Source organism: Sceloporus occidentalis, unplaced genomic scaffold (genome assembly GCF_023333645.1).
Source record: "Sceloporus occidentalis isolate IW3139 unplaced genomic scaffold, rSceOcc1.0.p SCAF_8, whole genome shotgun sequence".
NCBI lineage: Eukaryota > Metazoa > Chordata > Lepidosauria > Squamata > Phrynosomatidae > Sceloporus > Sceloporus occidentalis.
Genome location: NW_028316988.1, coordinates 29,817,368 through 29,842,650, shown reverse-complemented (window position 1 = coordinate 29,842,650; position 25,283 = coordinate 29,817,368). Strand labels below are relative to the sequence as shown.

General features: G+C 45.2%; 1 protein-coding gene across 4 annotated transcripts in view; it reads right to left on the bottom strand.

The window, feature by feature from the left end:
• CRTC1 (CREB regulated transcription coactivator 1) overlaps nucleotides 1-19,246 on the bottom strand; it is a 57,664-nt gene extending 38,418 nt beyond the window's left edge. For all 4 annotated transcript variants that reach the window (XM_089537074.1, XM_089537075.1, XM_089537076.1 and 1 more), the window contains exon 1: nucleotides 19,090-19,246. In XM_089537074.1, the coding sequence (XP_089393200.1) occupies nucleotides 19,090-19,218 (129 nt within the window). In that variant the 5' untranslated portion in view covers nucleotides 19,219-19,246. The remainder of the gene's footprint in view (nucleotides 1-19,089) is intronic.
• Between the last annotated feature and the right edge of the window lie 6,037 nt (nucleotides 19,247-25,283).

Below are 25,283 nucleotides of genomic sequence, written 5' to 3'. Positions count from 1 at the left end.
GTTGGTATATAAAGCTAGTCTGCTAGCTCCGCCCCCTGTGACTCACAGATGTGACTCACAGAAGCTCCGCCCCTTCAGCAACGAGCACACGGTCTCGAGCACACGGTCTCAAAATGGCTGCCAAGCAGCTCCTCTCCTTCTCCTCTCTCTGGCCGGACTGTTCTGGAAGGCTCTGGAAGTTGGTATATAAAGCTAGTCTGCTAGCTCCGCCCCCCTGTGACTCACAGATGTGACTCACAGAAGCTCCTCCCCTTCAGCAACGAGCACACGGTCTCGAGCACACGGTCTCAAAATGGCTGCCAAGCAGCTCCTCTCCTTCTCCTCTCTCTGGCCGGACTGTTCTCTATTTGGATTTTCTTTGGACGATCAGCATATTTAGACTAGTTTTAGGACATGCTTTCTTCCTTTTTATATATGGAAATAGTGTTGTTTCCATATATTTCATAGAATCATAGTGTTGGAAGAGACCCCAAGAGTCATCCAGTCCAACCCCCTGTCATGCCGAAGCCAGTGTGATAGAAGCACAATTCAACCAGAAGACTCCATATCTCAGCCACAACATCAACCAAAGGCAACTGACCTGTCCTTTTATGAAAAAACCTATCCCCCCCCACCCAACATACAGGGACCAAAAATAAAAACACATAAACAAAGGAAGCAGAGATGCCCACTGCTGAGAGAGACAGAAATAGGTTTTTGTCCTCATTTTTATTTTTAGCAGTAGAATGAATATGTAGTTATGCAAGCAGGCAGAGTTCTGATAAATCTGAAAGCAAACAGGGTAATGTTTACATTCTTGGGAGCATAGTGGTTCGGCAGTATGCGCAGGTAGGAAGGGGGGAGGACACCCCTGCCATCATTTCATCTCTGATTGGCGGCCCACTGTTGTAGAACAAACAACATGATTCAGCTACTGTCGGGGAGTCCTCTGTGTGAGCTCTGTGTGAACGGTTTGCCAAGAAGCAAAAAGAGGGATCCCATTAGGTAGGGAGGTCTCCTTCAGTGGTTCCTGATCCACTGACTTCACAAAGCAATGTCTCCTCTTTCACCTCAACAACCCATACATCATCCTGCATTGAGTTAAACTGTTGCTCTGGCTAGCTCAGTTGCCATTAGTTGCCATCACGTTGACTTCAACTTATCATGGCCTTATCAATTAAAGACCTCCAAGTTACCCAACCTCCTCTGGAGTGTGTCCAGAGGAAGGCAACCAAAATGGTGAAGAGTCTGGAAACCATGCCTTATGAGGAGCGAATTAGGGAGCTGCGTATGTTTAGCCTGGAGAAGAAGTGATTACGAGGGTTAGGGTTAGCCCTGTTTCACACTGAGGATGGAGCATGCTTGTTTTATGCTGCTCCAGAGACTAGGACATAGAGCAATGGGTGCAAAGTACAGGAAATGAGATTCCACCTCAACATTAGGAAGAACCTCCTGACAGTAAGGGCTGCTCAACAGTGGAAGCTGCTCCCTCGGAGAGTGGTGGAGTCTCCTTCTTTGAAGGTTTTTAAGCAGAGGCTGGATGGCCATCTGTCAGGGGTGCTTTGATAGTGAGTTCTTGCAAAACAGGGGGTTGGACTGGATGACCCTTGTGGCCTCTTCCCGACTCTATGATTCTATAACCAACAGCCCTGCTGAGGTCTTCCAAATTCAGGGAAGCCGCAGCTTCCTTGGTGGCGTCTATCCATCTTGCTTGTATTTTCGAGTTGAACCATGTTTTCTCATATAGTATCAAGTGTGATAGTCTCAATTGGCTTACAATGTTAGAGTATTACCAGAGAAAATTCTGGTGCATGGTATATCACATTACTCTAACACAGTGGTCCTCAAACCTTTTTTGGCTACTGCTCCTTTTCCTCTTGGGTGACAACCCTAGTGCACACACTCCCACCCATGAATATTTCATGATATTAGGTCTACAGTTCTACTGTAAATTCAAAACAACCAACCTTGGTCACTGCCCCCTTTGCCACCTGGTCACCCTGGAGCAGCAACCGAGCAGCTGGCCAAACATGGACTCTTGCCCATGCCGACCTTGCAGCAAAGGCCAGTGCAGGCAAGAGGCCTCTCAGTTGCTGCTCAGCTAGCTGCTCCATAGCTGATCCCAAAGTGACCAGGTGCAAATGAAGAAGCTTCTCCCCGGTGAGGAAGGTCTCTCTATCCTTCTTCATGGGGACAGAGGGGGAGTTTATACCAGCCACATGCTATGGATTGGAGACTGGAGTGGACAGGGAAAGGGAGAGATTTTAACTACGGGAGCCACTCCAAGCTGAAGGACTCTTTCCAAGAATTGACCCCATACTCCTCACCCTTCTTCCCCAGCAATGTGTTTTCCCACACATAGCTTCAAGTGTGATTCCCCCTCTCCAAACATTGTTTCTTCTGCTATCTCTTCTCTCGGCAGGTCCAACAAAAGAAAGCAGGAGATGCACTGTAGCTCCAGCCAGTCCCAACAAATCTTTAAAAGTTTAAGCAGAGTCACAGATTTGAAAATTCCTCTTTGCTGCCACTTCTCCCCCACCATCATGTGCTCTAATCCCTTGCTCCAGTTAGTCAGTCCTTCTCAAAACGATGCCACTCCAAACCACAGAAACTACAAGCCTCACGAGTTTCCCAACCACCACTATTTGTGACAGAAGCAGCTAAAGGAGCGAGCTCATCAGCAAAAGTCAAAGCCGCAAATGTGGAGGACCAAGTGTGCAAGAAATGTCCCTTCAAATGTCCCAATTTGACAGCGACAGTCCAATTAAACCTCTGTTGCCCAACTTTTTCAGCTGATCTTAAAACTGCCCCGGTTTCCTTCTTCACCTTCCACTTCATCCTCAGCTTATTTCAATTGCTATGAAATGAGTTCAAAATATAAAAGTAGTATGCATTCAACTCAGAGGGAGAAATGAGAGAAGGGGCAGAATGTGACCATTCTCAATTCGCTCAGGCAAAAGCCAACTGCAAAAGCCTCTCCTAGCTTATCTGTTCTCCCCAATTACTAACTTTTGTCATCTTGACCACACTCTGATGTTGCCTGGCCACACATCTGTGAAACGTTGGAGGGTGTGTAGGAATAAGGAGCTCACCAATACACAACATTATATGTAGCAAGGTCTTATCTGGATGCTGGGGGGGGGGGGCGGGGGAGCTTACGGGTTGTTTAGCTCTTGTCACTCAGTTCCGTCCATGAATATCTCAGAAACAAGCAACAGAGACATACACTACAAAACGCCTTCATCATCTAATTTAACAAGATACACATTTAACACTTAAATTTCTGGATTTAAAAAATTTACAGTCCCTCCTCCCACCCAGCCCTGAGGCTTCTGCTGAGCTTGTACCCCATGGAAAAGAATCACATGTAGATTTCAGTTCTGATACAAGAACACATGGCGGTCTGATTTTGTTTCCGTATCTGCACCAGTAACCCCAGGATGAATATGTCTAGTGGCAGTAGCAATTACTCCTCTTAATGGTCATCCCTTGCTCTGAACACATTGTCCTCTTTGGGTAAAGTAAAACAGGCAAATTTAAAAATGAGTGTTTCACTAGAATATGGAGGAAGGGCCTTCCCCAGCTCTCAGCCAATACAGCACCAGTTCAGATCTGTTGCGGTGTGAAGATATGAGCGGTTTCCACCTCCATTTCAAAAAGCTCATTCAAAGATTGCCAAGGATGATATGTCCTTTTAATACTGTGCTTGTTTCCATTTACAAGGGATTTGTAAAGGCAGGGTGGGAGGTGAAATAAAAAGACAAGTACAGTGGGCCCTCCACGTTTGCTGGGGTTAGGGACACAGGTCCCTCGTGAATGTGAAAAAACGCAAATAAAAAACAACTATTTATTTTTTTGGACTGCAAGAACACCTTTCTAGGAACCTTTAGGTCCTCCAACACAACTCTGTTGTGACATCTGCCAGATGTTGGCCATAGAATCACACTGGAGGACCTAAAAATGGCTAGAGAAGTGTTTTCTCTAGTTTTCTCTAGTAATCTCTAAGTCCTCCAGAGCAACTCTATGGTCAACTTCCACCAGAGTTGCACTGAAGGACCTAGAGATTCCTAGAGAGTACATATTAATCAAATCCACAAATAATCAAATCCGCAAAAGTCAAAGCAACAAATGTGGAGGCCCAACTGTAGTTCCATCAACAAATGTAGTCCAAGAAGCAGCAGCCAGTGTTCAAAGAAAGACTCCTTGCTATTTCAGGTCCATTTGCAAAAGAACTCTGCATGCCATCTCACATACAATGCAGAGGTATACCTCTGGTTGTATATACATATACACTCACCACTCAGTTCAATGCAATTCACAACTTAACTGCGCACTCTGCAACAGGGTAAGTTCTGCCATGCTTCGATTTGCATACAATTAAATGTACATTTTGTTCTTCCTTGGCACTACAGACAATTGCCTCTGCACACATACACCTCCCTGGTGGAGATTCACCTGCACTTAAGTTTCATCTCCATCGCCCACATGATGGATGCTGCTTTCAACCCATCTGTACATCAACTGAAAAAAAGATTTGGTTGAAAAAGATATGCTTCAAATCAAAATATTTCAACTGGATTCTGAGTTCAACATGGTAAAGCCCCAGCAGGGGACTACACCACTTCAAACCAGAAGTGAAAATGCACAGCTCTGGGAGAAGAATTTCTTTTTTAAAGAAAGAAACAACTGCCTTCAGGCATGCAGAAAATCAGTTATGTCAAGAAGACTAAACTAGTCAAATAAGGCATGACAAATGGTAACTTGGGAAAGAGCAAAGGAAGGCCTGGAAGAAGACAGGGAGAAAGCAGAAACTGCTCGACTCCTATTTTGTCTCAGTCCTTTCTCCCACTGTGTACAACCTGGGAAAAGGAACATAAATGATAAGAGGAGGGATGCAAAGGGATCATGTAGTACTAGCTGAAAGAAAGAGCTTGGTAGCATGAGCTTTCCTAGACTTCAGCCTACTTCCTCAGATGCAGCTGAAGTCTACAAAAGCTCATGCAACTTCTTTCTTTTAGCGAGTCCCAAGGGTGCTACAAGCTCCCTTTGCATACTGATTTTCCAGACTAACATGGCTATACCTTTGAATTCTACCCAAAAGGAGGGATGCACAGCCACGGAGACTGTTAGAGAGAATGCTAAGATATTTCAAATGGTTTTTGAAAAGCTGTGTTCAAAGACTTCTAGCTACATACAGACGACAGTTGTCCCTCCATATTTGCGGCTTTGATTATTTGTGGTTTTGATTAATATGTTTTCTCTAGGAATCTCTAGGCCTTCCAGGGCAACTCTGTCAGAAGTTGACCCTAGAGTTGTGCTGGAGAACCTAGAAGTTCCTAGAGAAAGCACTTCTCTAGGTATCTGTAGGTCCTCCAGCATGATTCTATGATCAAATTCTGGCAGATGTTGATCACAGAGTTTCACTAGAGGACCTGGAGATTCCTAAAAAGGTTTTCTCTCAGGTAAAAAGAATAGTGGGGTTTTTTTTATTTGCACTTTTCCCACATTCACGGGTGTCCTTCACCCCTAACCCCAGCGAATGTGGAGGGACCACTGTACTTGTTCTGCCATCACAGTTATGCCAAGGGCAAAATCATTGGCAGCAAGAGGAAAGGGCTACAACGGTAAGGAAAAGAAGAAACAACCAGCAGCAGTGAAGAGAGGAAGAAAGCTGCTGGCTCCAAGCCACCTGTTCTGGGCTGTGTCAACAAGAACAGTATCCAGATCATGGTAAGTAGTAGTGCCAAAGGGATCTGCCTTGGTCAAACTTCACTTGGAATACTTGGCCAGTTCTGGGCATCACAATTCAAGAAGGATGTGGACAAGCTTGAGGAGGAAACCCGAAAAATGGCAGCGGCATTATAGGGAGTGATCTAAAGAGCTCTAGTGTTTTCATCTTCTATTAAGGTTTTAAGTTCTTAATTTGTTAACTGATTTATTTTGCCTGGCCTTTTCAAGCTCTGCTTTATTTGTTTTGTTTAATTTTGGCTTATCTGTTTGGTGGAGTTTTTTACTGAGTTTGTTGTGCATACCATTGCTATCTGCCCTCATGCTGACTGGATTGCTGCTCTGCTGGGGGCCTTTTGAGTACTATCAGAAGCTTGAAAGACTATAAAACACTGTTTGGGGCAAAAAACAGCTTTTTGAGAGGCTTTGGTTTGTTTAGCAATGACAGCAAGAGTTCTTGAAACAACCTCTATACACTCAGAGAAATGCCACAGAGGGCCCAAACAGACAGGCCAAAATAAGCTGCTTCAGGTCACTTTGGAGGTATGCTGTTTAAATGATGCATGCGTCCTAAGAGGTTGGGAGCCACACCAAAGCCATGCTCCAGCCCAAAGGACTGGAGCGCAGCTTCTGGCCCCCTTAAGATGCATGTGTCATTTAAACAGCATACCTCCCATGTGACCCAAAGCAGCTTTCAGGCCCAGAGTCTCTGATAGCCAAAGAGGAGGATCCCTTTGAGAAATGGAACCTTAGCACCACAGGAGGTGAATTTCTTGAAAGATGCCAGAAAGAGAAACAGCCTAAAAGGTGAATGTGGCCTTGAACGCTGCGCCACAACAACTGACAAAAACCAAGGCGTACTCCCAGGAGTGAATAGGCCAAAGAAGACTGATGAAGCTGGAGTGTGTCCAGACGAGGACAACCAAAATGGTGAAAGGTCTGAAAACCACTCCCTATGAAGAATGACTTAGGGAGCTGGGGATGATGAGCCTGGAGAAGAGACGGTTAAGAGGTGATATGGTAGCCTTGTTTAAATATTTGAAGAGATGTCATGTTGAGGATGGAGTAAACTTGTTTTCTGCTGCTCCAGAGAATAGCACACAGAGCAATAGATGCAAACAATAGTGGGACCTCAGTATCTACAGGGGATCCGTTCTGGACCCCAGCTTGCAGATACCAAAATCTGTGAGACCTTAAGTCCCGTTGTCCCCAATGTTTGCACTCGCACGCAGCCACACCGCCATTAGGGACAATTTTCACTATTCCCAAGGGTGGCTTGTGCACACAGCTATGTTGCCATTAAGGACAAGGGGACAGAGGCTTACCTGAAGTCACGATCTCTCTAATGGTGGGTTGGCAGCATGCACACGCCACCTCTGAGGACGATAGAGGTTGAACCTATTGGTAGGGTGGCCACATGCACATGCCACCACTGGGGACAACAGGGCTTGACATCCGCGGATGCTTGACTCCATGGATGGCAAGTCCACAGATACTGAGGTCCCACTGTATATTAAAAGAGATTCCACCTCAACATCAGGAAGACCTTCCTGACAGTAAGAGCTGTACAACAGTGGAACATACTCCCTCAGAGTGTGGTGGAGTCTCCTTTTTTGGAGGTTTTTAAACAGAGGCTGGATGGCCATCTGTAGGGGGTGCTTTAAAGTGTGTTTCTACATGGCAGTAGGTTAGACTGGATGGCCCTTGGGGTCTCTTCCAACTCTATGATTTTATTTCTGGGAGACTGGGCTACTCATGGCGCTTGTTCCTGTGTGTTGCAGTGGTGCCTCCCTGTCCCCTATATAGCCGTGTTAAGAGTATGTAGTACAGTATGCAGGGATCTTGTAGCACCTTTGAGACTAAGTTGGCAGCATGACCTGCCATGTACATCTGAGGTAGTGGGCTTTATTCTATGAAAGCTCATGTTGCCAACTTCTTTCAGTTAATCTCAAAGGTGCTACAAGATCTTGCTACATACTGGAGACTAAAAGGTTCAGAACTACAGTACTGACTTACTGTGGTGGTGACTGCAAGCCAAAGTTCTCCTTGTTCTGTTCACAAATTAACTGGAGTGGGGAAAAAGAAAGACCTGCATGTCTGAAGACACAGCCACTCCTCCCTCCTGGTAACAGCTGCTACCCCCTTTACTTTAAACAACACATCCGTTCTCCTCCCTCCAATCTATGTGACAAGATGGATTCCCACCACAAGAGCAAAGTCCTCCTCCTTCCACCGATCTTGGATAGTGCCGCATGGCCCCCTTCATCAGCCATCCACCTCCCACACTCCAGTAACACAGCAAAATGTCAGAATACTCCTTTTTCCCTGCTAACAGTTGAGACACCTCCCCTCCACCCCCTCACTCCGAAAGCTATCTCCTCTTCACACTGAAGTTGTTTCCAAGGAAGGAGGATCTGACAGGGGGCCTCACATCCCCAGTAAAATCAACAACGCAGAATAAGGAGACATTACAAACCAGCAACAGATTGCTCCCCGAAATACTGTGGATTGGTGCAAGAGTCGGCAGATAAAACCAAAACGAGTGTTCGTGGGGGAGACACATGCGAACAAGCTGTAGTGCAGGAGCAGTGTGTAACCTTTGCCGTAACAATGAATGGGAGAGAGCTAACATGATAAACACTGCAGAAAGGGGAGAAAAGAAAAACAGACACACACCTCTCACTCGCTCATTTGATCTCTCTCTCTTGCTCACTCTCACACACACAAACCCACAGACAACTGGTAACACTGCAAAATGCTTGGGGGGGGGGGGGAATGCTGCCTCGCCTCCGCAGAAGCAAAGGGATAGCCAAGCATCTGGTTGCCAAGCAGAAAAGAAAACTGGGGGCGGGAGCGGGAAAGGGGGGGATATACAGCAATACTGAGCAAACTGAATGCCAACTCACAACTAAACCAAAGGGTGTGGGCGAGGAGGCAGAATAGCAAAACAGCTGAGTGGTGGCCGGGTGTACAGCTACTTTCTCAAACCAGGGGAGGAAAAAGAAGTTGCCAGCGCCAGAAATCCCTGTGGATCACATGTTTGTAGCCCATCATATATACAAGGAGGCCTTGATCATCATTCCATGACCAGCCAATTGACCTCTGGTGGCAAGCCAGTATAGTGGTCCTTCCACATTAGCTGGGGTTAGGAGTGAAGGACCCCCCATGAATGTGGAAAAACTGCAAATAAAAAAAACCCACTATTCTTTTTCTCTGCGAGAACACCTCTCTAGGGATCTCCAGGTCCTCCAGTGCAACTCTGTGGTCAACACCTGCCAGGGACTGACCACAGAATCATACTAGACACTAGTATGATGTTTCCTCTAGGAACATCCATGTTCTCCAGCACAACTCTATGTTCAACTTCTGACAGAGTTACGCTGGAGTACCTAAAGATTCCTAGAGGGAATATATTGGTCAAAACTGCAAATGGTCAAATCCACAAAGGTCAAAGCCAGAAATGTGGAGGGGCAACTGTACTGAGCTAACACCATGTATACACACACAGTGTGTGTATGGCTGTGAAAGAGAGATTCAGTGTGAGTGACTTGTTGGCTTTTTCTTCTTTATTGTCCTCTCTTTGCAGAACTGTTCACAAGGCGGTAGGAGTCAAGGAGAAGAGCGAATGTACAGCCACACACACTTCCAAGGTAACCATGCCCTGGGTCCCTGTCTCAGTCCAATCACAAGACTCTGGGGATCAAGGTGGATGGGATAGTCACACACATTCAATACCAAGATGAAAGCTGTGTAATACAGTTAGCCCTCCGTATCCATGGATTCTGCTTCCACAGATTCAACCAGCCACAGCTTGAAAATATGCTTCTTAAAATTCCAAGTAAGAATCTAGAAATAATCCAGTTTGAGACCACTTTAACTGCCTTGGCTCAATGCTAGGGAATCCTGGGAACTGTAGTTTTGTGAGACATTTCGCTGCCTCTGTTGGAGAGCCCTGTTGCCACAATAAGAAGAGCCCTCCCTCCATGGCATCTGTCTCCATCCAGCCTAGGAGGGAGTGAAAAGACAGGCCCAACACCATCAGGCCTATCCTTAAAAAGAAGAGCCCATAATAGCAATAACGTTTATATTTCTATATTGCTGATCAGTGAACTCAGCACTCTCAAAGGGGTTTACAATGTGTAAGCCAATTGCCCCCAACAAGCTGGATGTTCCTTTTACTGACCTATGCAAGGAAGGAAGGCTAAGTCAACCTTGGAGCCCTCGGGTCAAACTCACAACCTTATGGCTGCACTACTGGCACTTAGCCGCTGTGCCACCAAAAGAACACCTTGCTGCTACTTATTTTTTAAATTGCTACCTGCCTTCAAACTCATCATGTGGAGTGGAAGGAAAGCCAAATACTCAGATGTCTGCCTTGGTTATTTATGCTGAACTGGTCAGTTGTGGCACTTGACAGCCTACAAAAGCTTCACTGCCTTGTGGTTTGGAGCAGATTCCAACTCAGGAGAGGCGAGAAAGCAAGTAAACAGCCCAAACAGGCTTCAAAACAGACAAGCCACAAAAACCATATAACACAAAAAACTGTCTTATATTGAGAGAAACCATTAGTCCTAAAATTATCATCTGACTAGAAGCAGTATCTCTCCAGGCCTTCAGCCAAGACTATTTCCTAGTCCTATATAGCAATAGCAAGTACTTTTCTATATCACTTATCAGTGAACTAGCACTCTGCAAGCGGTTTACAATGTGTTAGCCAACTAGCCCCAAGAAGCTAGCTCATTTTACCAACCTATGAAAGGATGGAAGGCTGAGTTGACCTGGAGCCCTCCAGGATCATACAACATTGTGGCTGCAGCACTGGCATTTAACCACTGCGCCAACAGAGCTCCTATATAAAGATGTGATTTCCTGGTGGTGTCCCATTCAAGTAATAACTTATACCAAGCCTGCTTAGATTCTCAAATCAGTCAAAGCTGGGTGTGTAATACCAAAGGAAGCACAGCAATTTCCATATATCATGTACAATCTTATCACAGGTATCAAGACATAGGAATCAGTCACTCCAATGCCCCCCCCCACCAGAAAATAAAAAAGAGCATGTCTAAGAGGTTCTAAAAGTGAGATCAGCTACAAGAATCTTACTTTTGGTCCAGATTCACCCTCCTCCTGTCACCAAACTACAGGTAAAAGATGAGGCAGATTGATGGATCAAACTACTGCAGCAATAGAACTTGTCAATGCTTGGATGGTGGGCGGTGAAGTCTGAAAGAATGGAGCTTATTATAAGAGGCGTACTCAGAATGTCGTCTCCAAAAGATCCCAAAACATGGCATCTATAATGAACTCAAACCCAGGAAGTGCCCAGAAGCAAGCTAGCCAAATGAACCTCCAAGCACCATGCCAGCTACACCAAGTGTGAGGTCTGTCTGCTTCTTTACCAAGAATATATCAGAGAACGATAACAGCAATAGGCAATCTTTTCTTCTAATCTATCTTATCTGAGAACCTCAAAAAAGCAAATATTGATATTACATCAAGGACATCAAAAAAGAAAATTCACTTTCTGGCCAATTCAATGGTACGCTCACACTGTTCCTAGGCCTCCAGCAATTTCATTTTGTGAGCAATTAGGATACATTTGCTCCAAAATGCAAAAACCAGGAAAGGAAATGGTTGTTAAAAATCAATGTTCCATAAAACCTTACAGTAGAAATACACTTTTAAAGGATGGGAGTGATAGTGCTTCCCAAGGAATGAGCCAGAGGTGCAAGCTCCAATAATAACACTATAATTTGTAGTTATCTCCCACCACCACCACCATCCAAAAACCCCCACAAGAGATCAAGAAAAGCTGGAAAGAAAGCACACTTTCAAACCCTGGATGCCACTTAAGATGTTACCAGGATAAATATAATCTGTGTTGCATTTATCATGGACACTACAATTCTGTCTGATTTTATCCAATGTACAAAAATTTTACTCACTTTCTTATGACAAAGTGTTGTCACAGTCTAACAGACAAGACTATAGTCTCACAGGTACAAATAGTACATTCTTATGTATCTGCAAAGACTTTTAAGCAGCACTGCACCTAGAAAATCAAAGACAGCTTGGTGTGACAAATCATTGTTAAGGTGGACTGATAAATGCCCCATCACCTCACAGCCCTCATGCTTAGTTTTCCATGTCTATCACATCTATTATTCTATCAGATGGCCTCAGAAGGCCACCAAAAAGCAAGCAAGCAAGCGAACAAGAAAAGCCAACCCTGCCCTAAATAGCTCCTTTTGTATAGCCCAACTCATCTGATGTTAGATCTTATGGGGAATAACTGGACCCCTTGTAGTGACCCTTGGACATAGGTTGCAAAACCTGTGACTCAGACCATCAAGAAATGGCATTCTTTTCTCCACAGCAGAAGAAGGTGGCATTTACAACAAAAGAGGCAGAGTAAAAAGCATACCTGGACTACAAAACCTGTCCCATACATGAAAAATAATTTTACGGAGAAGATATTAAAGGGGTATTGGGGCTGCATCAGGTGACTAAAACAACCTCAAGGGAACTCACCCTATCCACACATACAAAAAACACATAGAGACAAATCACTGTTGTTGTTAGCTGCCCCCCAGTCAACTTCGACTCGTGGCAACCCTGTGGATGAGACATCTCCAAGAATCCCTCTCCTCCACTGCTTTGTCCAGATCCTGAAAGCCCTTGTCCATAACCCCCCTGATCAGGTCTATCCATCTGGTCTGCGGTCTTCCTCTCTTTATTCTACCCTCTACCTTCATAGCATTATTGTTTTTTCTAGTGATCCATGCCTTCTTGTTATGTGGCCAAAGTATGATAGTCTCTACTTGATCATCTTAGCTTCCGAGGAGAGCTCTTGATCCGTCCAAGAACCCATTTGTATATCTTTTGGCTGTCCACAGTATCCTAAGTACTCTTCTCCAGCACCACCTTTCAAATCAATTGATTTTCTTTCTGTCTGCTTTCTTCACTGTCCAGCTCTCACATCCGTACATGGTAATGGGAATGGCCTGGGCGTGAAGTTGAAGGTTCTCATGGCCAGCATGTATAGTTTTTTGTGAGTTTTTTGGACTATGTGGCCACGTTCTGGAAAAGTTTATTCCCGACATTTCGCCAACATCTGTGGCTGGCATCTTCAGAGAAATGTCAGGAATAAACTCTTCCAGAACATCAACACATACATCATTTAAACAGCAGTCCTAAGGACTGGAACACAGCTTTGGCACAGCTTCTGGCCTCTTAAGATGCATGTGTCATTTAAATAGCATACCTCCAAAGTGACCCAAAGCAGCTTTATTTTGGCCTGTCTGTTCAGGTCCTTAATACTCAGCAGCATCCCGAACCGAATGAAAATCTAACTGCTCTCTTTCCTGTTGCTTCATGGTGGTCGGAGAAAGAATGAAACACTTCAATACCTTTGAAGTAGTTCCTGCTGTAATCTTAATCCGTGGGGGGAAATTGCAGGGTGAGCTTCACTGATAAGAGCAATGTCCTGTGGATGGATTATGCATAGCTGAGACTTGACCTTCATCAAAAAACAGATTCTATATGGCTGATTGTTCTGTACCAGCCAACGGATATTGGCAACTCTTTAGAACACGCTCAGTCATAACTTTATGGTAGCAACGTTAGGGTACTTGTGCCCACCATATGACCTTCCAGTACAAGTGAGGTGTTAACTACTACTGTTCATGCACAATACAAATTAAGTTAGTACAAGCTACACTAGTAAAACATTTTTAATTACTCCCAGCCAGGTCCTATTCCAACAGTTGTCTTACATACACACGCTCCAAAAACAGGTATAGAAAAGGGTCTTGCAGCACTGTTGAGGATAACTGAAAGAAAAGCAGCTCATGGTAGCATCAGCTTTCATAAACCTGAGTGGGCTTCCTCAGATCCAAGTCTAGGCCACAAGATCCCTTTGCAGACTGACTTTCTAGAGTAGTGATGGTGAACCTTTTAGAGGCCGAGTGCCCAAACTGCAACCCAAAACCCACTTATCAATTTCAAAGTGCCATGTCCCTCTGGCTTTCTAGTAACAAACTCTGGCAAACTCTGTGCTGGGGCGACAGCACATGTGCCCACAGAAAAGGTTCTGAGTGCCACTTCTGGCACGCGTGCCATAGGTTCGCCATCACTGTTCTAGAGTAACATATCTATGCCTTTGAATTTTAAAAAACCCACTAATCACCCCTGCTGTGGAGTGTGGGAAATAAAATAAAATCCACTTTTGGAAACCACTTTGATTCAAAAGCACACGTTCAAATACAGCTAAGCTATGAAAGACTTGAGGGGGGGGGTCATGCAATCCTCCAGGTATTATTGGACTGTAACTCCCAGCATTTCTCACCATTGGCCAAGCTGGCAAGGGTTGCTGGGAGATGCAGTTCAACAACATCAGGACTATATAACATCAGGAGAGTCGTATGTTTCCCACCTCATTCTAAGGAGAAGGCACTTACTCCTCTCAGGACAGAAGTAAACTACTAATTACTGTACACAGTATGTGTAAAAAGAATTCAGTCATCCCTTGGTACTAAAAGAGATGGTTGCAGTATCTACTACTGCAAAAACTTTGCTACTTACACCATAATATGTTCGTTTGTCCTAAAAATGATGTAAGACATTGGATTGCTGGGATTTTTTGGTACAACAGATCGATACAGCTACCACTCTCAAATGTACTATTTGTCACATATGAACAGCACACCAAAAACAAATTCCAAAACAATTGGAAAGGGTGCACATGTTTAAACTCCCCCTTTCCCTACAATCTAGTGCATTAAAAAGTTCTGGACCATTTATTTAAATAATCACTGACATGCTTTTAGAGGAACTCACAAATATCACACCTACGGAGACAGGTGGTAAGTAAATGCCTTATCTTACAAATCCTTTTGCAAGTACCAAGAATTAAGCATCCTTGTTATCTCACATCTCCTCCTCAGATAGAAAATAAAAGGAATTAACTGTCTCAAACTTGCTCAGACTCCTTCTTGTGTGAAATAAAATGTTATTCCCTGGTCGTAGGCACTAGAAAAGATGGGCGAGGCTCCCGGATATAACAATCTGGTGCCAATCCATATTGACCAGTTAGCATTATATTAAATGATCTTACTAACCCACACACTCCAGACATATCAATCCACAAAATTCCCACATACAGCATTGACTTAAATAAGCATCTCACCCCCCTGACCCCGAAATAGCTCAAATGTATTTAAAAAGCAGTAACAGTTATTAACCCCCCCCCCCTCAGAGCTACATAACACACGCGTAAGTGAGCAAATGCTATTCAGTGCACTGGGATTTACTACTAAGTATAGGTACGAGTACTAAGTACACGGCTTAAGTCCAGACTATCTGAAAGTCCGTATCTCACATACGAAGCTGTCAAAGTCCTAAGATCTATAGGGGAAGGCTTTCTCTCAGTCCTGCCACCATCGCAGGCTGACTTGGTGAGGACACGAGAGAGGGCCTTCTTGGTGGCTGCTCCCACCATTTGAATGCCCTTCCATGGGAGGCTCGGCTGGCCCCTTCCCTGCTTTCCTGTTGCCAACAGGCAAAGTTATTTTTATCCAAGCAGCCTTTTAATATATAAATGTGTATATATTTTATATGGGGGTGTGTGCTTTAGATAGTGGTTTTTTTCTTAGGTTTTAAATGTTTTTATAGGTCATTTCATACCGTTTTAGCTAGTTGATTTTACACTCATCCCTCCCCATTTGCAGCTTTGACTTAATATGTTCTCTCTATGAATATCTAGGTCCTCCAGCATAACTCTGTGGTCAATTTTAACCAAAAGTCATAGTGAAGGACCTAGAGATTCCTAAAGAGAACACTCCACTAGGCTTTTTTGTGGTTTTTTCGGGCTCTGTGGCCATGTTCCAGAAGAGTTTATTCCTGACATTTCTGTGGCTTATAAATTTCTGAAAGAACAGTTGGAAATGAACAGGATTGACGAATGGTCAAAACATCAAAATACGTTAAGCAGCAAACATTAAGATCTCAACTTAATATATGAAAGCACAGAACACTGAAGGAACACATTAATTATATTATTAAGGAAAGAAGTAGCCAAGCATAAGAAACTATGTCTCACCCTTCAAAGAAACTCAAGGGAGTCTCAAAAATAGAAAGTCAAAGATTCAAAAAGATGTACAGTGTGCCCTTTTTTTATGCGGGGAATCCGTTCTGGACCTCCAGCATAACAAAAAACGTGTATGCACGAGCCCCACTGAAAGTAATGGGGCTTGTGCATGGCGCAGCGGCATGCGCATGTCCCATTAACCTTAATGAGACGTGTCGCCCCGCACGCCCCCCCGCAGCTTTAAGCGTATGCTGAAAGCCACATATAGTGCGCCTACGTATGACACAGGCACACTGTACTACAATCAAATTACAGCACGCCTGCGTCATATGTGGGCTCGCCATACATGGACTCAACGTCATGTGGATGGCAACCCCAACACTTTTAATGGCATATGTGCCTGTGGCGTGCGCGCAGCACACCCATACAGGAGCACACCACCATTGAAAACAATGAGACTTGAGGTCCTACATTTTTCCCTTGGGGGGGTCCGGAATGGATTCCCCCATGCATATGAAAGGTGCACTATATTAACATTAATGTCAAAGCATAATATTAAGTAACTAACAGGGTTATTTTGTAATAAGCAATTAACAACTGTAGTAATAACATTTCAAATAATATGGATTTCAAGAGCATGAGCCTCACCTTCTGGCTGTGATTCAAAGTTGGGAAGTACTAAGCATTCTGTATGGCGTGGGATGGGAAGAGGTCAATGGAGGGGGGTGGCACCAACCTAGAGATCGCCACTGAGAGGGACTGTCACTCCCATCCTCCCCACCCCACTAAATTTACTGAACAATACCGCCTTTCTCTCCCCCATACAATCTGAGAAGAGGGAAGAACTGGATGCCTTTTCATTCTCTTTGAGGAACATAGCAAGGGTCCCTCCATGCCACCCAAAAAGAATGACAAACAACCACTGTGGCGTCACTAAAAGGGTGTGGAGCGCACCAGATGACACCCCAAAGGGGGGCTGAGACCACTGTTCCTCAAACACCTACCTTTTGTCAGAAACAGGCTGTGGCATTCACCTGCTTCCCTTGAAGACAGCAGTCCCCAAACTGTGCCCTTCAAGAGAGTTTGGACTTCAGCCCCCAGAAGTCTCAGCCATGTTGGCCAACAGCCTGGGATTCTGGGAACTGAAGTCCAAAATTGCTTAAAGAGCACGGTTTGGGGACCACTGCTTTAAGAGATGTTTTGAATGCTTTAAGAGACGGTTGGGGGGGGGGGCGAAGCTCAGCGGGAGGAGAAAGGAGAGGCCCCAGAATTGTTTGAAATTACAATTTCAAATTTAAAAAGTTGAATTTTTAAAATATCACATTTTCACCAAATCTTCTATGTAAAGACATTTAGGTGGTTGGGTATGATATTGTAATTAGGAAGCTATTTTTCTCTCTCCAAATTTCGCTAGTTGTTTATGTCACAGCTATTAGCATGAATATAGGGGGTCTTAATGGGTTTTTCTGTCTCTGTGGCCATGTTCTAGAAGAGGGTTTTTTCCTGACATTGTGCCAGCATCTGTGGCTGGCATCTCCAGAGAATGATGGCATAGAAGAGAGTGGTGTGTGTGTGTGTGTGTGTATATATATATATATATATATATTATACTGTGTGACCCTGGGTTGGGAGGAGTGATTTTCATGTCCATCTGTGTATTGTTCTGTTGTTGAATGGTCATTCTAACTTTAGCCCTGGATATCTTTCCTCTCTAGGCTCTTTTCTAGTTCTTTCATGGCTGCCATTCCCATTCCTAATCTTCTTCTGGCCATGGATGCCGGCAAAACGCCAAGAATAAACCCTTCTAGAACATCGCCACAGAGCCAGAAAAACCCACAAACACACACACACAAAAACCTATGGATGCCGACCATTAAAGTCTCCGACTTCATATGAGCCTGACGCTCAGCTATTAGCATGGAATTCAGTAGTCTATGGGAACGACGACTGAGGAGTAACATCAAGACGTATCTCTTCCTGCAAGCCTTCCCATTCCAACAACCCCGTTGTAAAGCATTTAACTCATTATTTAGCAACCGCCCGCTGCCTCTGCCCTGCTTTTACTAATCGTTTTAACACTTATTAATAACTTAATTGTATCTTATTGTGGGTGGGAAGGCTGGGAGGGTTTGGGATGCAATGGACAATGGGGCATTTATTGTATGCTTATTGTGTTTTATGCATGTTTTATTGGTCGCCGCTTTGATCTTTTTGGAGCAGGATACAAATAAACTGTATTATTATTATTACTACTACTACTACAAGAGAAGCATTCCTCAGGATTGTGTGGGGTGTGAAATGAAAGCAGGAGGTCAATGAAGGGGGGGGGGGTGACCCCAACCCTAAGGAAGCCATTGGGGAACCATACCCACAACTCTGGTGGCGCAGTGGCTCAATGCCTGCACTGCAGCCACTCATCTGTGCATTTCGTCGCACAAACCACAAGGCTGTGAGTTCAATTCCAGGCTTGACTTGGCCTGGCATCCTTCTGAGGTCACTAAAACGAGTCTGCAGCTTGTTGTTGGGGGCAATGGGTTGAAGACGCTGCCGTTCAGGGAAGTGTCCCCAGGCATTGTGTGACTGCATTACCTAATGTCGATTTAAGTTGTTGTCTGCCGTATTTTATGGAATATTAACATGTGCAGACATGAACACTTGTCCCTCCATATTCGCAAGGGTCAGGGGCACAAGACCCCCACAAATAGAGAAAAATGCGAATAACAAAAGCACCCTGTTTTGACCTGAGAGAACGCCTCTCTAGGAATCTCTGGGTCCTCCGGGGCAACTCTGTGGTCAATGTCCAACAGACACTGGCCATAGAGTTGCACTAGAGGAGCTACAGACGCCTAGTAGAGTGTCCTCTCTAGGAATCTCTAGGCCTTTCAGTGCAGCTTTTAGTTAACCAGAGAGTTGCGCTGGAGGACCTAGAGATTCCTAGAGAGGCCATATTCACCAAATCCGAGAATAATAGATATTCATCAGTAATTCATAGATAGATAATAGATACTAATCAAATCCGTGAGTAATAGAACTGCGCTGAGGAGCTACGAATGGCCGAGTGGAGTATATTCTCTCTAGGTCTTTCAGAGCGACTTTGAGTTAAAGGCTGACCATAGAGTTGCGCTGGAGGACCTAGAGATCCCTAGAGAGGCCATCTCCCTCCAATACGGAGGGAGGGGCGTTCTTGCCGTTGCCATCGCCTTCCCTTTCCCCTCAGGGCTCCCTTCCCCTCCCGGGGCTCCTCTGTCTCGAGGGGGAACGGAGGGCGGCGCAGGGCTCCGTGGGGCGCTCCTCACCCGGTGGGCCCGCGTCAGGCTCAGGTCCTTCATGACCTCCTCGAAGGCCGCCGTCTCCTCGGCCTGCTTCTGGTTGTGAAGCGCGATCTTCTCGCTGAATTTCCGAGGGTTGTTCGACGAGGCCGCCATCTTCCCCCGTCCGCATCCCTCCTCCTCCTCTATCTGCACTGCGCATGCGCAAAGGCATAAACCTAGAGAAATCTGAGGGAAGAGGCACTATTCCCCCTCCTCCTCCTTAAGCTCCGCCCCTTCCCTTCGATTTACTACTGCGCATGCGCACGCGCAAAGCCGTAAGACTAAAGAGAAAGCTGAGGGAAGAGGGACTATTCCCCCTCCTCCTCCGCACAAGCTCCGCCCCTTCCCCTTCGATTTACTACTGCGCATGCTCGACCAATGGGGGAGGAGGGGGACTGCGCATGCGCCTTTATCTGCGGACCTAAAGAGCGTCAGGCCAATGCGCGAGCGCGGAGGGAGGCAAGGCTTACGCCTGTGCGCGTGCGCAGTAAGAGGAGAGTTAGAGGGAGAGAAGCGCATGCGCCCTAGGCTCCCCTCGCCGCTCCTTTGTGTGAAGCCGTCACGCGAAGAGGCTTCCTTCTCCTCTCTATGGTCTGAGCCAAAGTCGTAATGCGCACGCGCGAAGGCTTAAACCACCCCTCCACGGAGGGGGGATTTTTGCGCATGCGCACCCCGTTTCCCCAACTTGCCTTTTTTTTAATCCCATTATTTCAATCCTTCTCTTTCCTCCTCTTCGACCTGGAATCATGGTCCAAAACGCACTGGAGAAATAATCCAGTTTGAGGCCGCTTTCACTGCCCTGTCTCAATGCTAGGGAATCATGGGAACTGTAGTTTTGTGAGACATTGAGCCTTCTCTGTCAGAGAGAGCTCTGGTGCCAAAATAAACTACAACTCCCAGGATTCCCTAGCACTGAGCCAGGGCAGTGAAAGCTGTCTCAAACTGGATTATTTTTGCAGTATGTTTGGGACATTTATCTTGCTGGGTGCTTTTAAGACAACTGACTTGGGTCAAACCTCTGGGAGCTTCTTGGAGGCCTTGCCATTCAACAACAGAATCGTACAGTTGGAACTTGGAAGAGACCCCAAGAAGGGCCTTGTTCCAGTCCAACCCCCTTCTTCTGTCATGCAGGAACTCTCAATCAAAGCATCCCCATTGACAGATGGCCATCCAGCCTCTGTTTAAAGACCTCCAGGAGGGAGACTCCACCATAATCTCCGAGGAAAGCGTGTGTTCCACTGTCAAGCAGCCATTACTCTCTGGAAGATCCTCCAAATGTTGACCTGGAATCTATGTTCCAGTAGCTAGCATCCATTGCTCCACTGGGTCCTAGTCTCTGAAGCAGCAGAAAACAAGCTTGCTCCCTCCTCAATATGGCATCCCTTCAAGTATTTAAACAGGGCTATCATATCACCTCTTAACCTTCTCTTCTCCAGGCTAAACATCCCCAGATCCCTGAGCCTCTCCTCATAGGGCTTCATGTTTTCCAGGCCCTTCACCATTTTAGTCTCCCTCCTTTGGATACACGGCTCCAATTTCTCAATGTCTGAATTGTGGTGTCCAGAACTGGACACAATATTCCAGGTGGGGCCTGACCAGAGCAGAATAGAGGGGCACTATTACTTCCCTTATTTTAAAATTAATTTTTATAAGCTTTTATACAATACATGAATACAACACATTAACATACGCAATCCACCTACACTACATTAACACCTGTACACCTACACACAAACAGACAGATACTACATTCTATGTATTCTTTTGACTTTGTTTCATCTGAAACTATCTCCTTATACCGCTGCTTCGATCCCATGTCCTGTTACTTCAGAAAGAGAATAGAGATAAGAAAAAAACATAGACTGTCTCTCTTGACACTTTTACTTCCCTTGATCTAGACACTATACTTCTATTTGTTATCAAGTCTGGAATTTTATAAAAATACCCCCCAAATCCCTATCCCAAAATGCATCTGTGGAGGTAATCAGGTGCCCCTTTTTCCCTGGCATCACTTGATCATAGAGGCCTCTAAGCAAGTCCTGCATCTATAGGGTGAAGTATGTCTCCTTATGACCCTAATGAAAAGGCATTATGGGACCTGCCCCTTGGCTGTCATGATCTGAAAGCGGAGAGACCATGTAGGCAGCAGGCCTCAGCTAGCAGGTGCATAAAGGCAGATTCCTTCACACCTATGAGACAGATTTATGACTGGGAGATGTTTCACAGATCCGGCAACAGTCGTTTTCCCATGGCAGAGGATGCCTATGGATCAAGTGATGTGTGAATTTGGTTTTGTTTTGATGTAGGACAACAGCCTCCACTGACTATGTGACTAGGAACCTATTTAAGGTCCAGTTTTTCCTTCATTCAAAGTTCCATGTTGGTGGCAGGCAGGCACTCTGTCAGTCTGCTTGTACACCTGGGTCCACACACCCCTTTCCCTATTTCCCTTCATAGTGTTGCTGCATCCACCTTGATTCTGAGGAAACCATCTCAGGCAAGTATTTCCATTAGCAGGCCTTGTGTTCTCTTTCCACTTTTCCTCCCTTTCTTCTATTAGCCTTGAGTGACTGCATGAGTGAATGTATGGGTGTGAGTGTGTCCCCCTGTGCATCAATAAACTAGATTAAAATTCAAAGACTTTGCCTTTGCATCAGTTCCTGGAAGTTCTGGTCCCTTGGTAAACACTGTTGGGATTCGATCCGAAAAGGGTACTTGTAAGGAGCCCCATATTGGTGTGTTGAGCTAATTAATATTCCCAAAATTTGAGCAGATATCCTTATATATTGATGCAGCCTAGAATTGCATTGGCCTTTTTAGCTGCCACATCGCACTGTTGACTGATGTTCAACTTGTGGGCTACTTGGACTCCCAAATCCCTTTCACACGTAGAAGTCTCCTTAAACTAGGTGCCCCCCATCCAATATCTGTGCATTTCATTTTTTCGCTCTAAGTGCAAGACTTTACAACAATAGAACAATACACAGCTTAACATGTAAATCACTTCTACTAACCTAGAGTCACACATTATATACAGTATATATATATATATATATATATCCCACTCTCTTCCATTCCAGCGATTTCTGAAGGTGCCAACCACAAATACCAGCAAAACACCAGGAATAAACTCTTCTAGAACATGGCCGCATAGCCCGAAAAGCCCACAAAAAACTATGGATGCCGGCCATGAAAGCCTTCGACTCCACATTCTTAGAGAAGGTTTGCCCTTGTCTTCCTCTAAGATGAGATAGTTGGATCGTTATCACACATAACAGGGAAGCAAGCAGAGTAGGTATAGACAGATCCAGCTAATATCATAATGATCCAGCTAACATCATACTATCATGATAAAATTCAAAGATACAGCCGTGTTAGTCTGTAGGATCAGTATGTGGAGAGATCTTGTAGCACCTTTGAGACTAACTAAAGAAAGAATTTGGCAGCATGACCTTTACTAAAGTCTAGGAAAGCCCATGCTGCCAACTTTTTTCTTTAGTTAATCTCAAAGGTGCTACAAGGTCTCTCATTACCATCCTGTTGTTGTGTGCCTTCAAGTCATTTCCGACTTATGGCGACCCTAAGGCAAACCTATCCTGGGGCTTTCTTGGCAAGATTTGTTCAGAGCAGGGGTAGGCAACCTGCGGCCCGCGGGCCAGATGCGGCCCAGCGAGGCCTTGGGACCGGCCCCAGCCCGGTCCTGCCGCCGATTGCCACCGGGGCCTTTGGCCTCTCGCGCGCAGGGGCAATTGTCTATAGAAGCCTCAGAAACATGCATTTATATTAACATTTTTTAAAAAATCAGCAAATTTTTTCACGTGTCCTCCATTTTTTTTAAAAAAGTGTCTTCCATTTGAAAATTTAGTCCTACATTTGTCCTGGTTTATTTATATATTTAATTTTTTTAAAAAATATTTAATTATTTATTTTTTGGCTTCAGCCCCCCAGTTGTCTGAGGTACAGCAACCCGGCCCCCGGCTCAAAAAGATTGCCTACCCCTGGTTCAGAGGCTTGCCTTTGCTTCTCCTCTGAATAAATCTTGACTGACCCTGTTCTTGGCAAGATTTATTCAGAGATTTGCCACTGCCTTTCTCTTGAACGTTTATACCTAAGTTCAACTTTCCACATAGTGCAGGAGATTGCATTGCCATCGTTTTGCCCATATCCCACAAAGGACTTGGAGAAGCTGTGGCATATGCAGGGCACTGAAAGTCTCCACGAGCCGTACGAAGCGACTCAAGAGTTTCAGGTGGCATGTTTGTCTTGTTCTGACCATTAGCAGTGGGGAAGGAAGTGTCAACATCGACACTGACAAGATGGATTAGAGCCTGCATTGCACTATGCCACTCATTGTCTGGGTCTCCACTGCTGGGGACAGTTGTCACTCATTCCACAGTGCCACCATCTTGGCCACCATAGCCACAAATGCACCAGTCGGCAGGATCTCTAGGGTGAAACGTGGGCTTCACTGTCCACATTTGTGTGCCACTACTGACTGGATGCCTTTAGATCTGTGTAGGCATCATTCAGTGGAAGGTTGCTACAATGGGTCGTACTAAGATAAAACACGTACTTCAGTTCTCCCTTGTATTGAAGGCATATAATAACAACAAACCCATCTCTAGCCAACAGAAGCAGGCATCAGAATGTGCCTCTTTTGAAAGCCTAGTTGCCTCCATTTGGAGATCACCCACATCACACTTATCCATGTCATAAAGCTTTGACTGAAAGCCATTACATACAAGCAAAAGCAGCCCTATGCAAACATGGGCTGCGGTTCCATGAGGAGGGACTTCTGGCAAGGGATGGGTTGCATCTCACACCAGTTGGCAGAAACGTTTTTGCCAATAGTCTCAAGAATTTGATCAGGAGGGCTTTGATCTGAATTATGTGGGGGAGGGAGACAGTATTATGGAAGGCAAAAAAGCTGGAGAAAATAGTCAAACTGACAGAGAGGGAACAAGGCAAACAGTGCAAGGACCCAAAAGTGGGAGGCAAAAAACCTTGCACAGGCAGCAAGTAAAGGGAACAAATGGTCTTAAATGTCTCTACACTAATGCACAAAGCATGGGAAATAAGCAAGATGAACTCGAACTCCTAGTACAACAAAGCAAATATGATATAATAGGCATCGCTGAAACCTGGTGGGATGAGTCTCATAACTGGAATGTGGAAATATTTTTAAGATAAACAGGCCAAAGAGGAAAGGAGGAGGAATAGCACTATATGTCAGAGATATTTACACCAGTGAAGAGATCTAGGACATCAATCCCGGAAGCCAGGTGGAGAGCATCTGGATAAAAATTAAAGGGGAGGGAAACAACAAGGATGTTATGGTGGGAGTCTACTACAGACCCCCAAGTCAGACGGAGGAATTGGATGATGCCTTTCTAGAACAGATGACCACACAGTCAGAAAGGAGAGATGTAGTAGTGATGGGTGACTTCAACTATCCTGATATTTGCTGGAAGTCAAACTCAGCAAAATCCTCAAGGTCTAGCAAATTCTTCACTTGCCTCAAAGACAATTTCATTGTCCAAAAGGTGGAAGAGGCAACAAGGGGGTCAGCTATTTTAGATCTGATCCTAACCAACAAGGATGACTTGGTTAATGGGGTGCAAATGGTGGGATCCTTAGTGGGAGTGATCATGTTCTCCTGGAGTTTGTTATACAGTGGAAAGAAGCCAGGCATAGTCAGACACGCATCCTAGACTTTAGGAGAGCGGATTTCAGTAAACTTAGGCGGGTTACAGACCGCCAAAAAATACGTAGTGACTATGTATTAGGGTTAGGAAGGTGCGGTGCTTCCTCACCCCCCTAACCCTAATACGTAATGACTACGTATTTTTTGGTGACGGCCGTTCCAGACGGCCGCCGCCATGTTTACGTCTTGGACACATAGCGTCCAGACATGTCGCGGCGCCTATGACGTCGTTAGTGCGCCAGCGGCAAAAAGCTCCATTTTGGAGCTTCTTTTTTGCTCCGTAACGGAGCCGTGCAGTTTGGCTGCAGCAGCTCCCTTACGGAGCAAACAGCGGCAGCGGCAGATTGCCGCAAAGCGGCGGTTTATAACCCGCCTTAGAGAAGTATTGAGGGTGATCCCGTGGTCAGAAATACTAAAAGAGAAGGGAGTTCAGGACGGATGGGAGTTTCTCAAAAGGGAGATACTGAAGGCACAA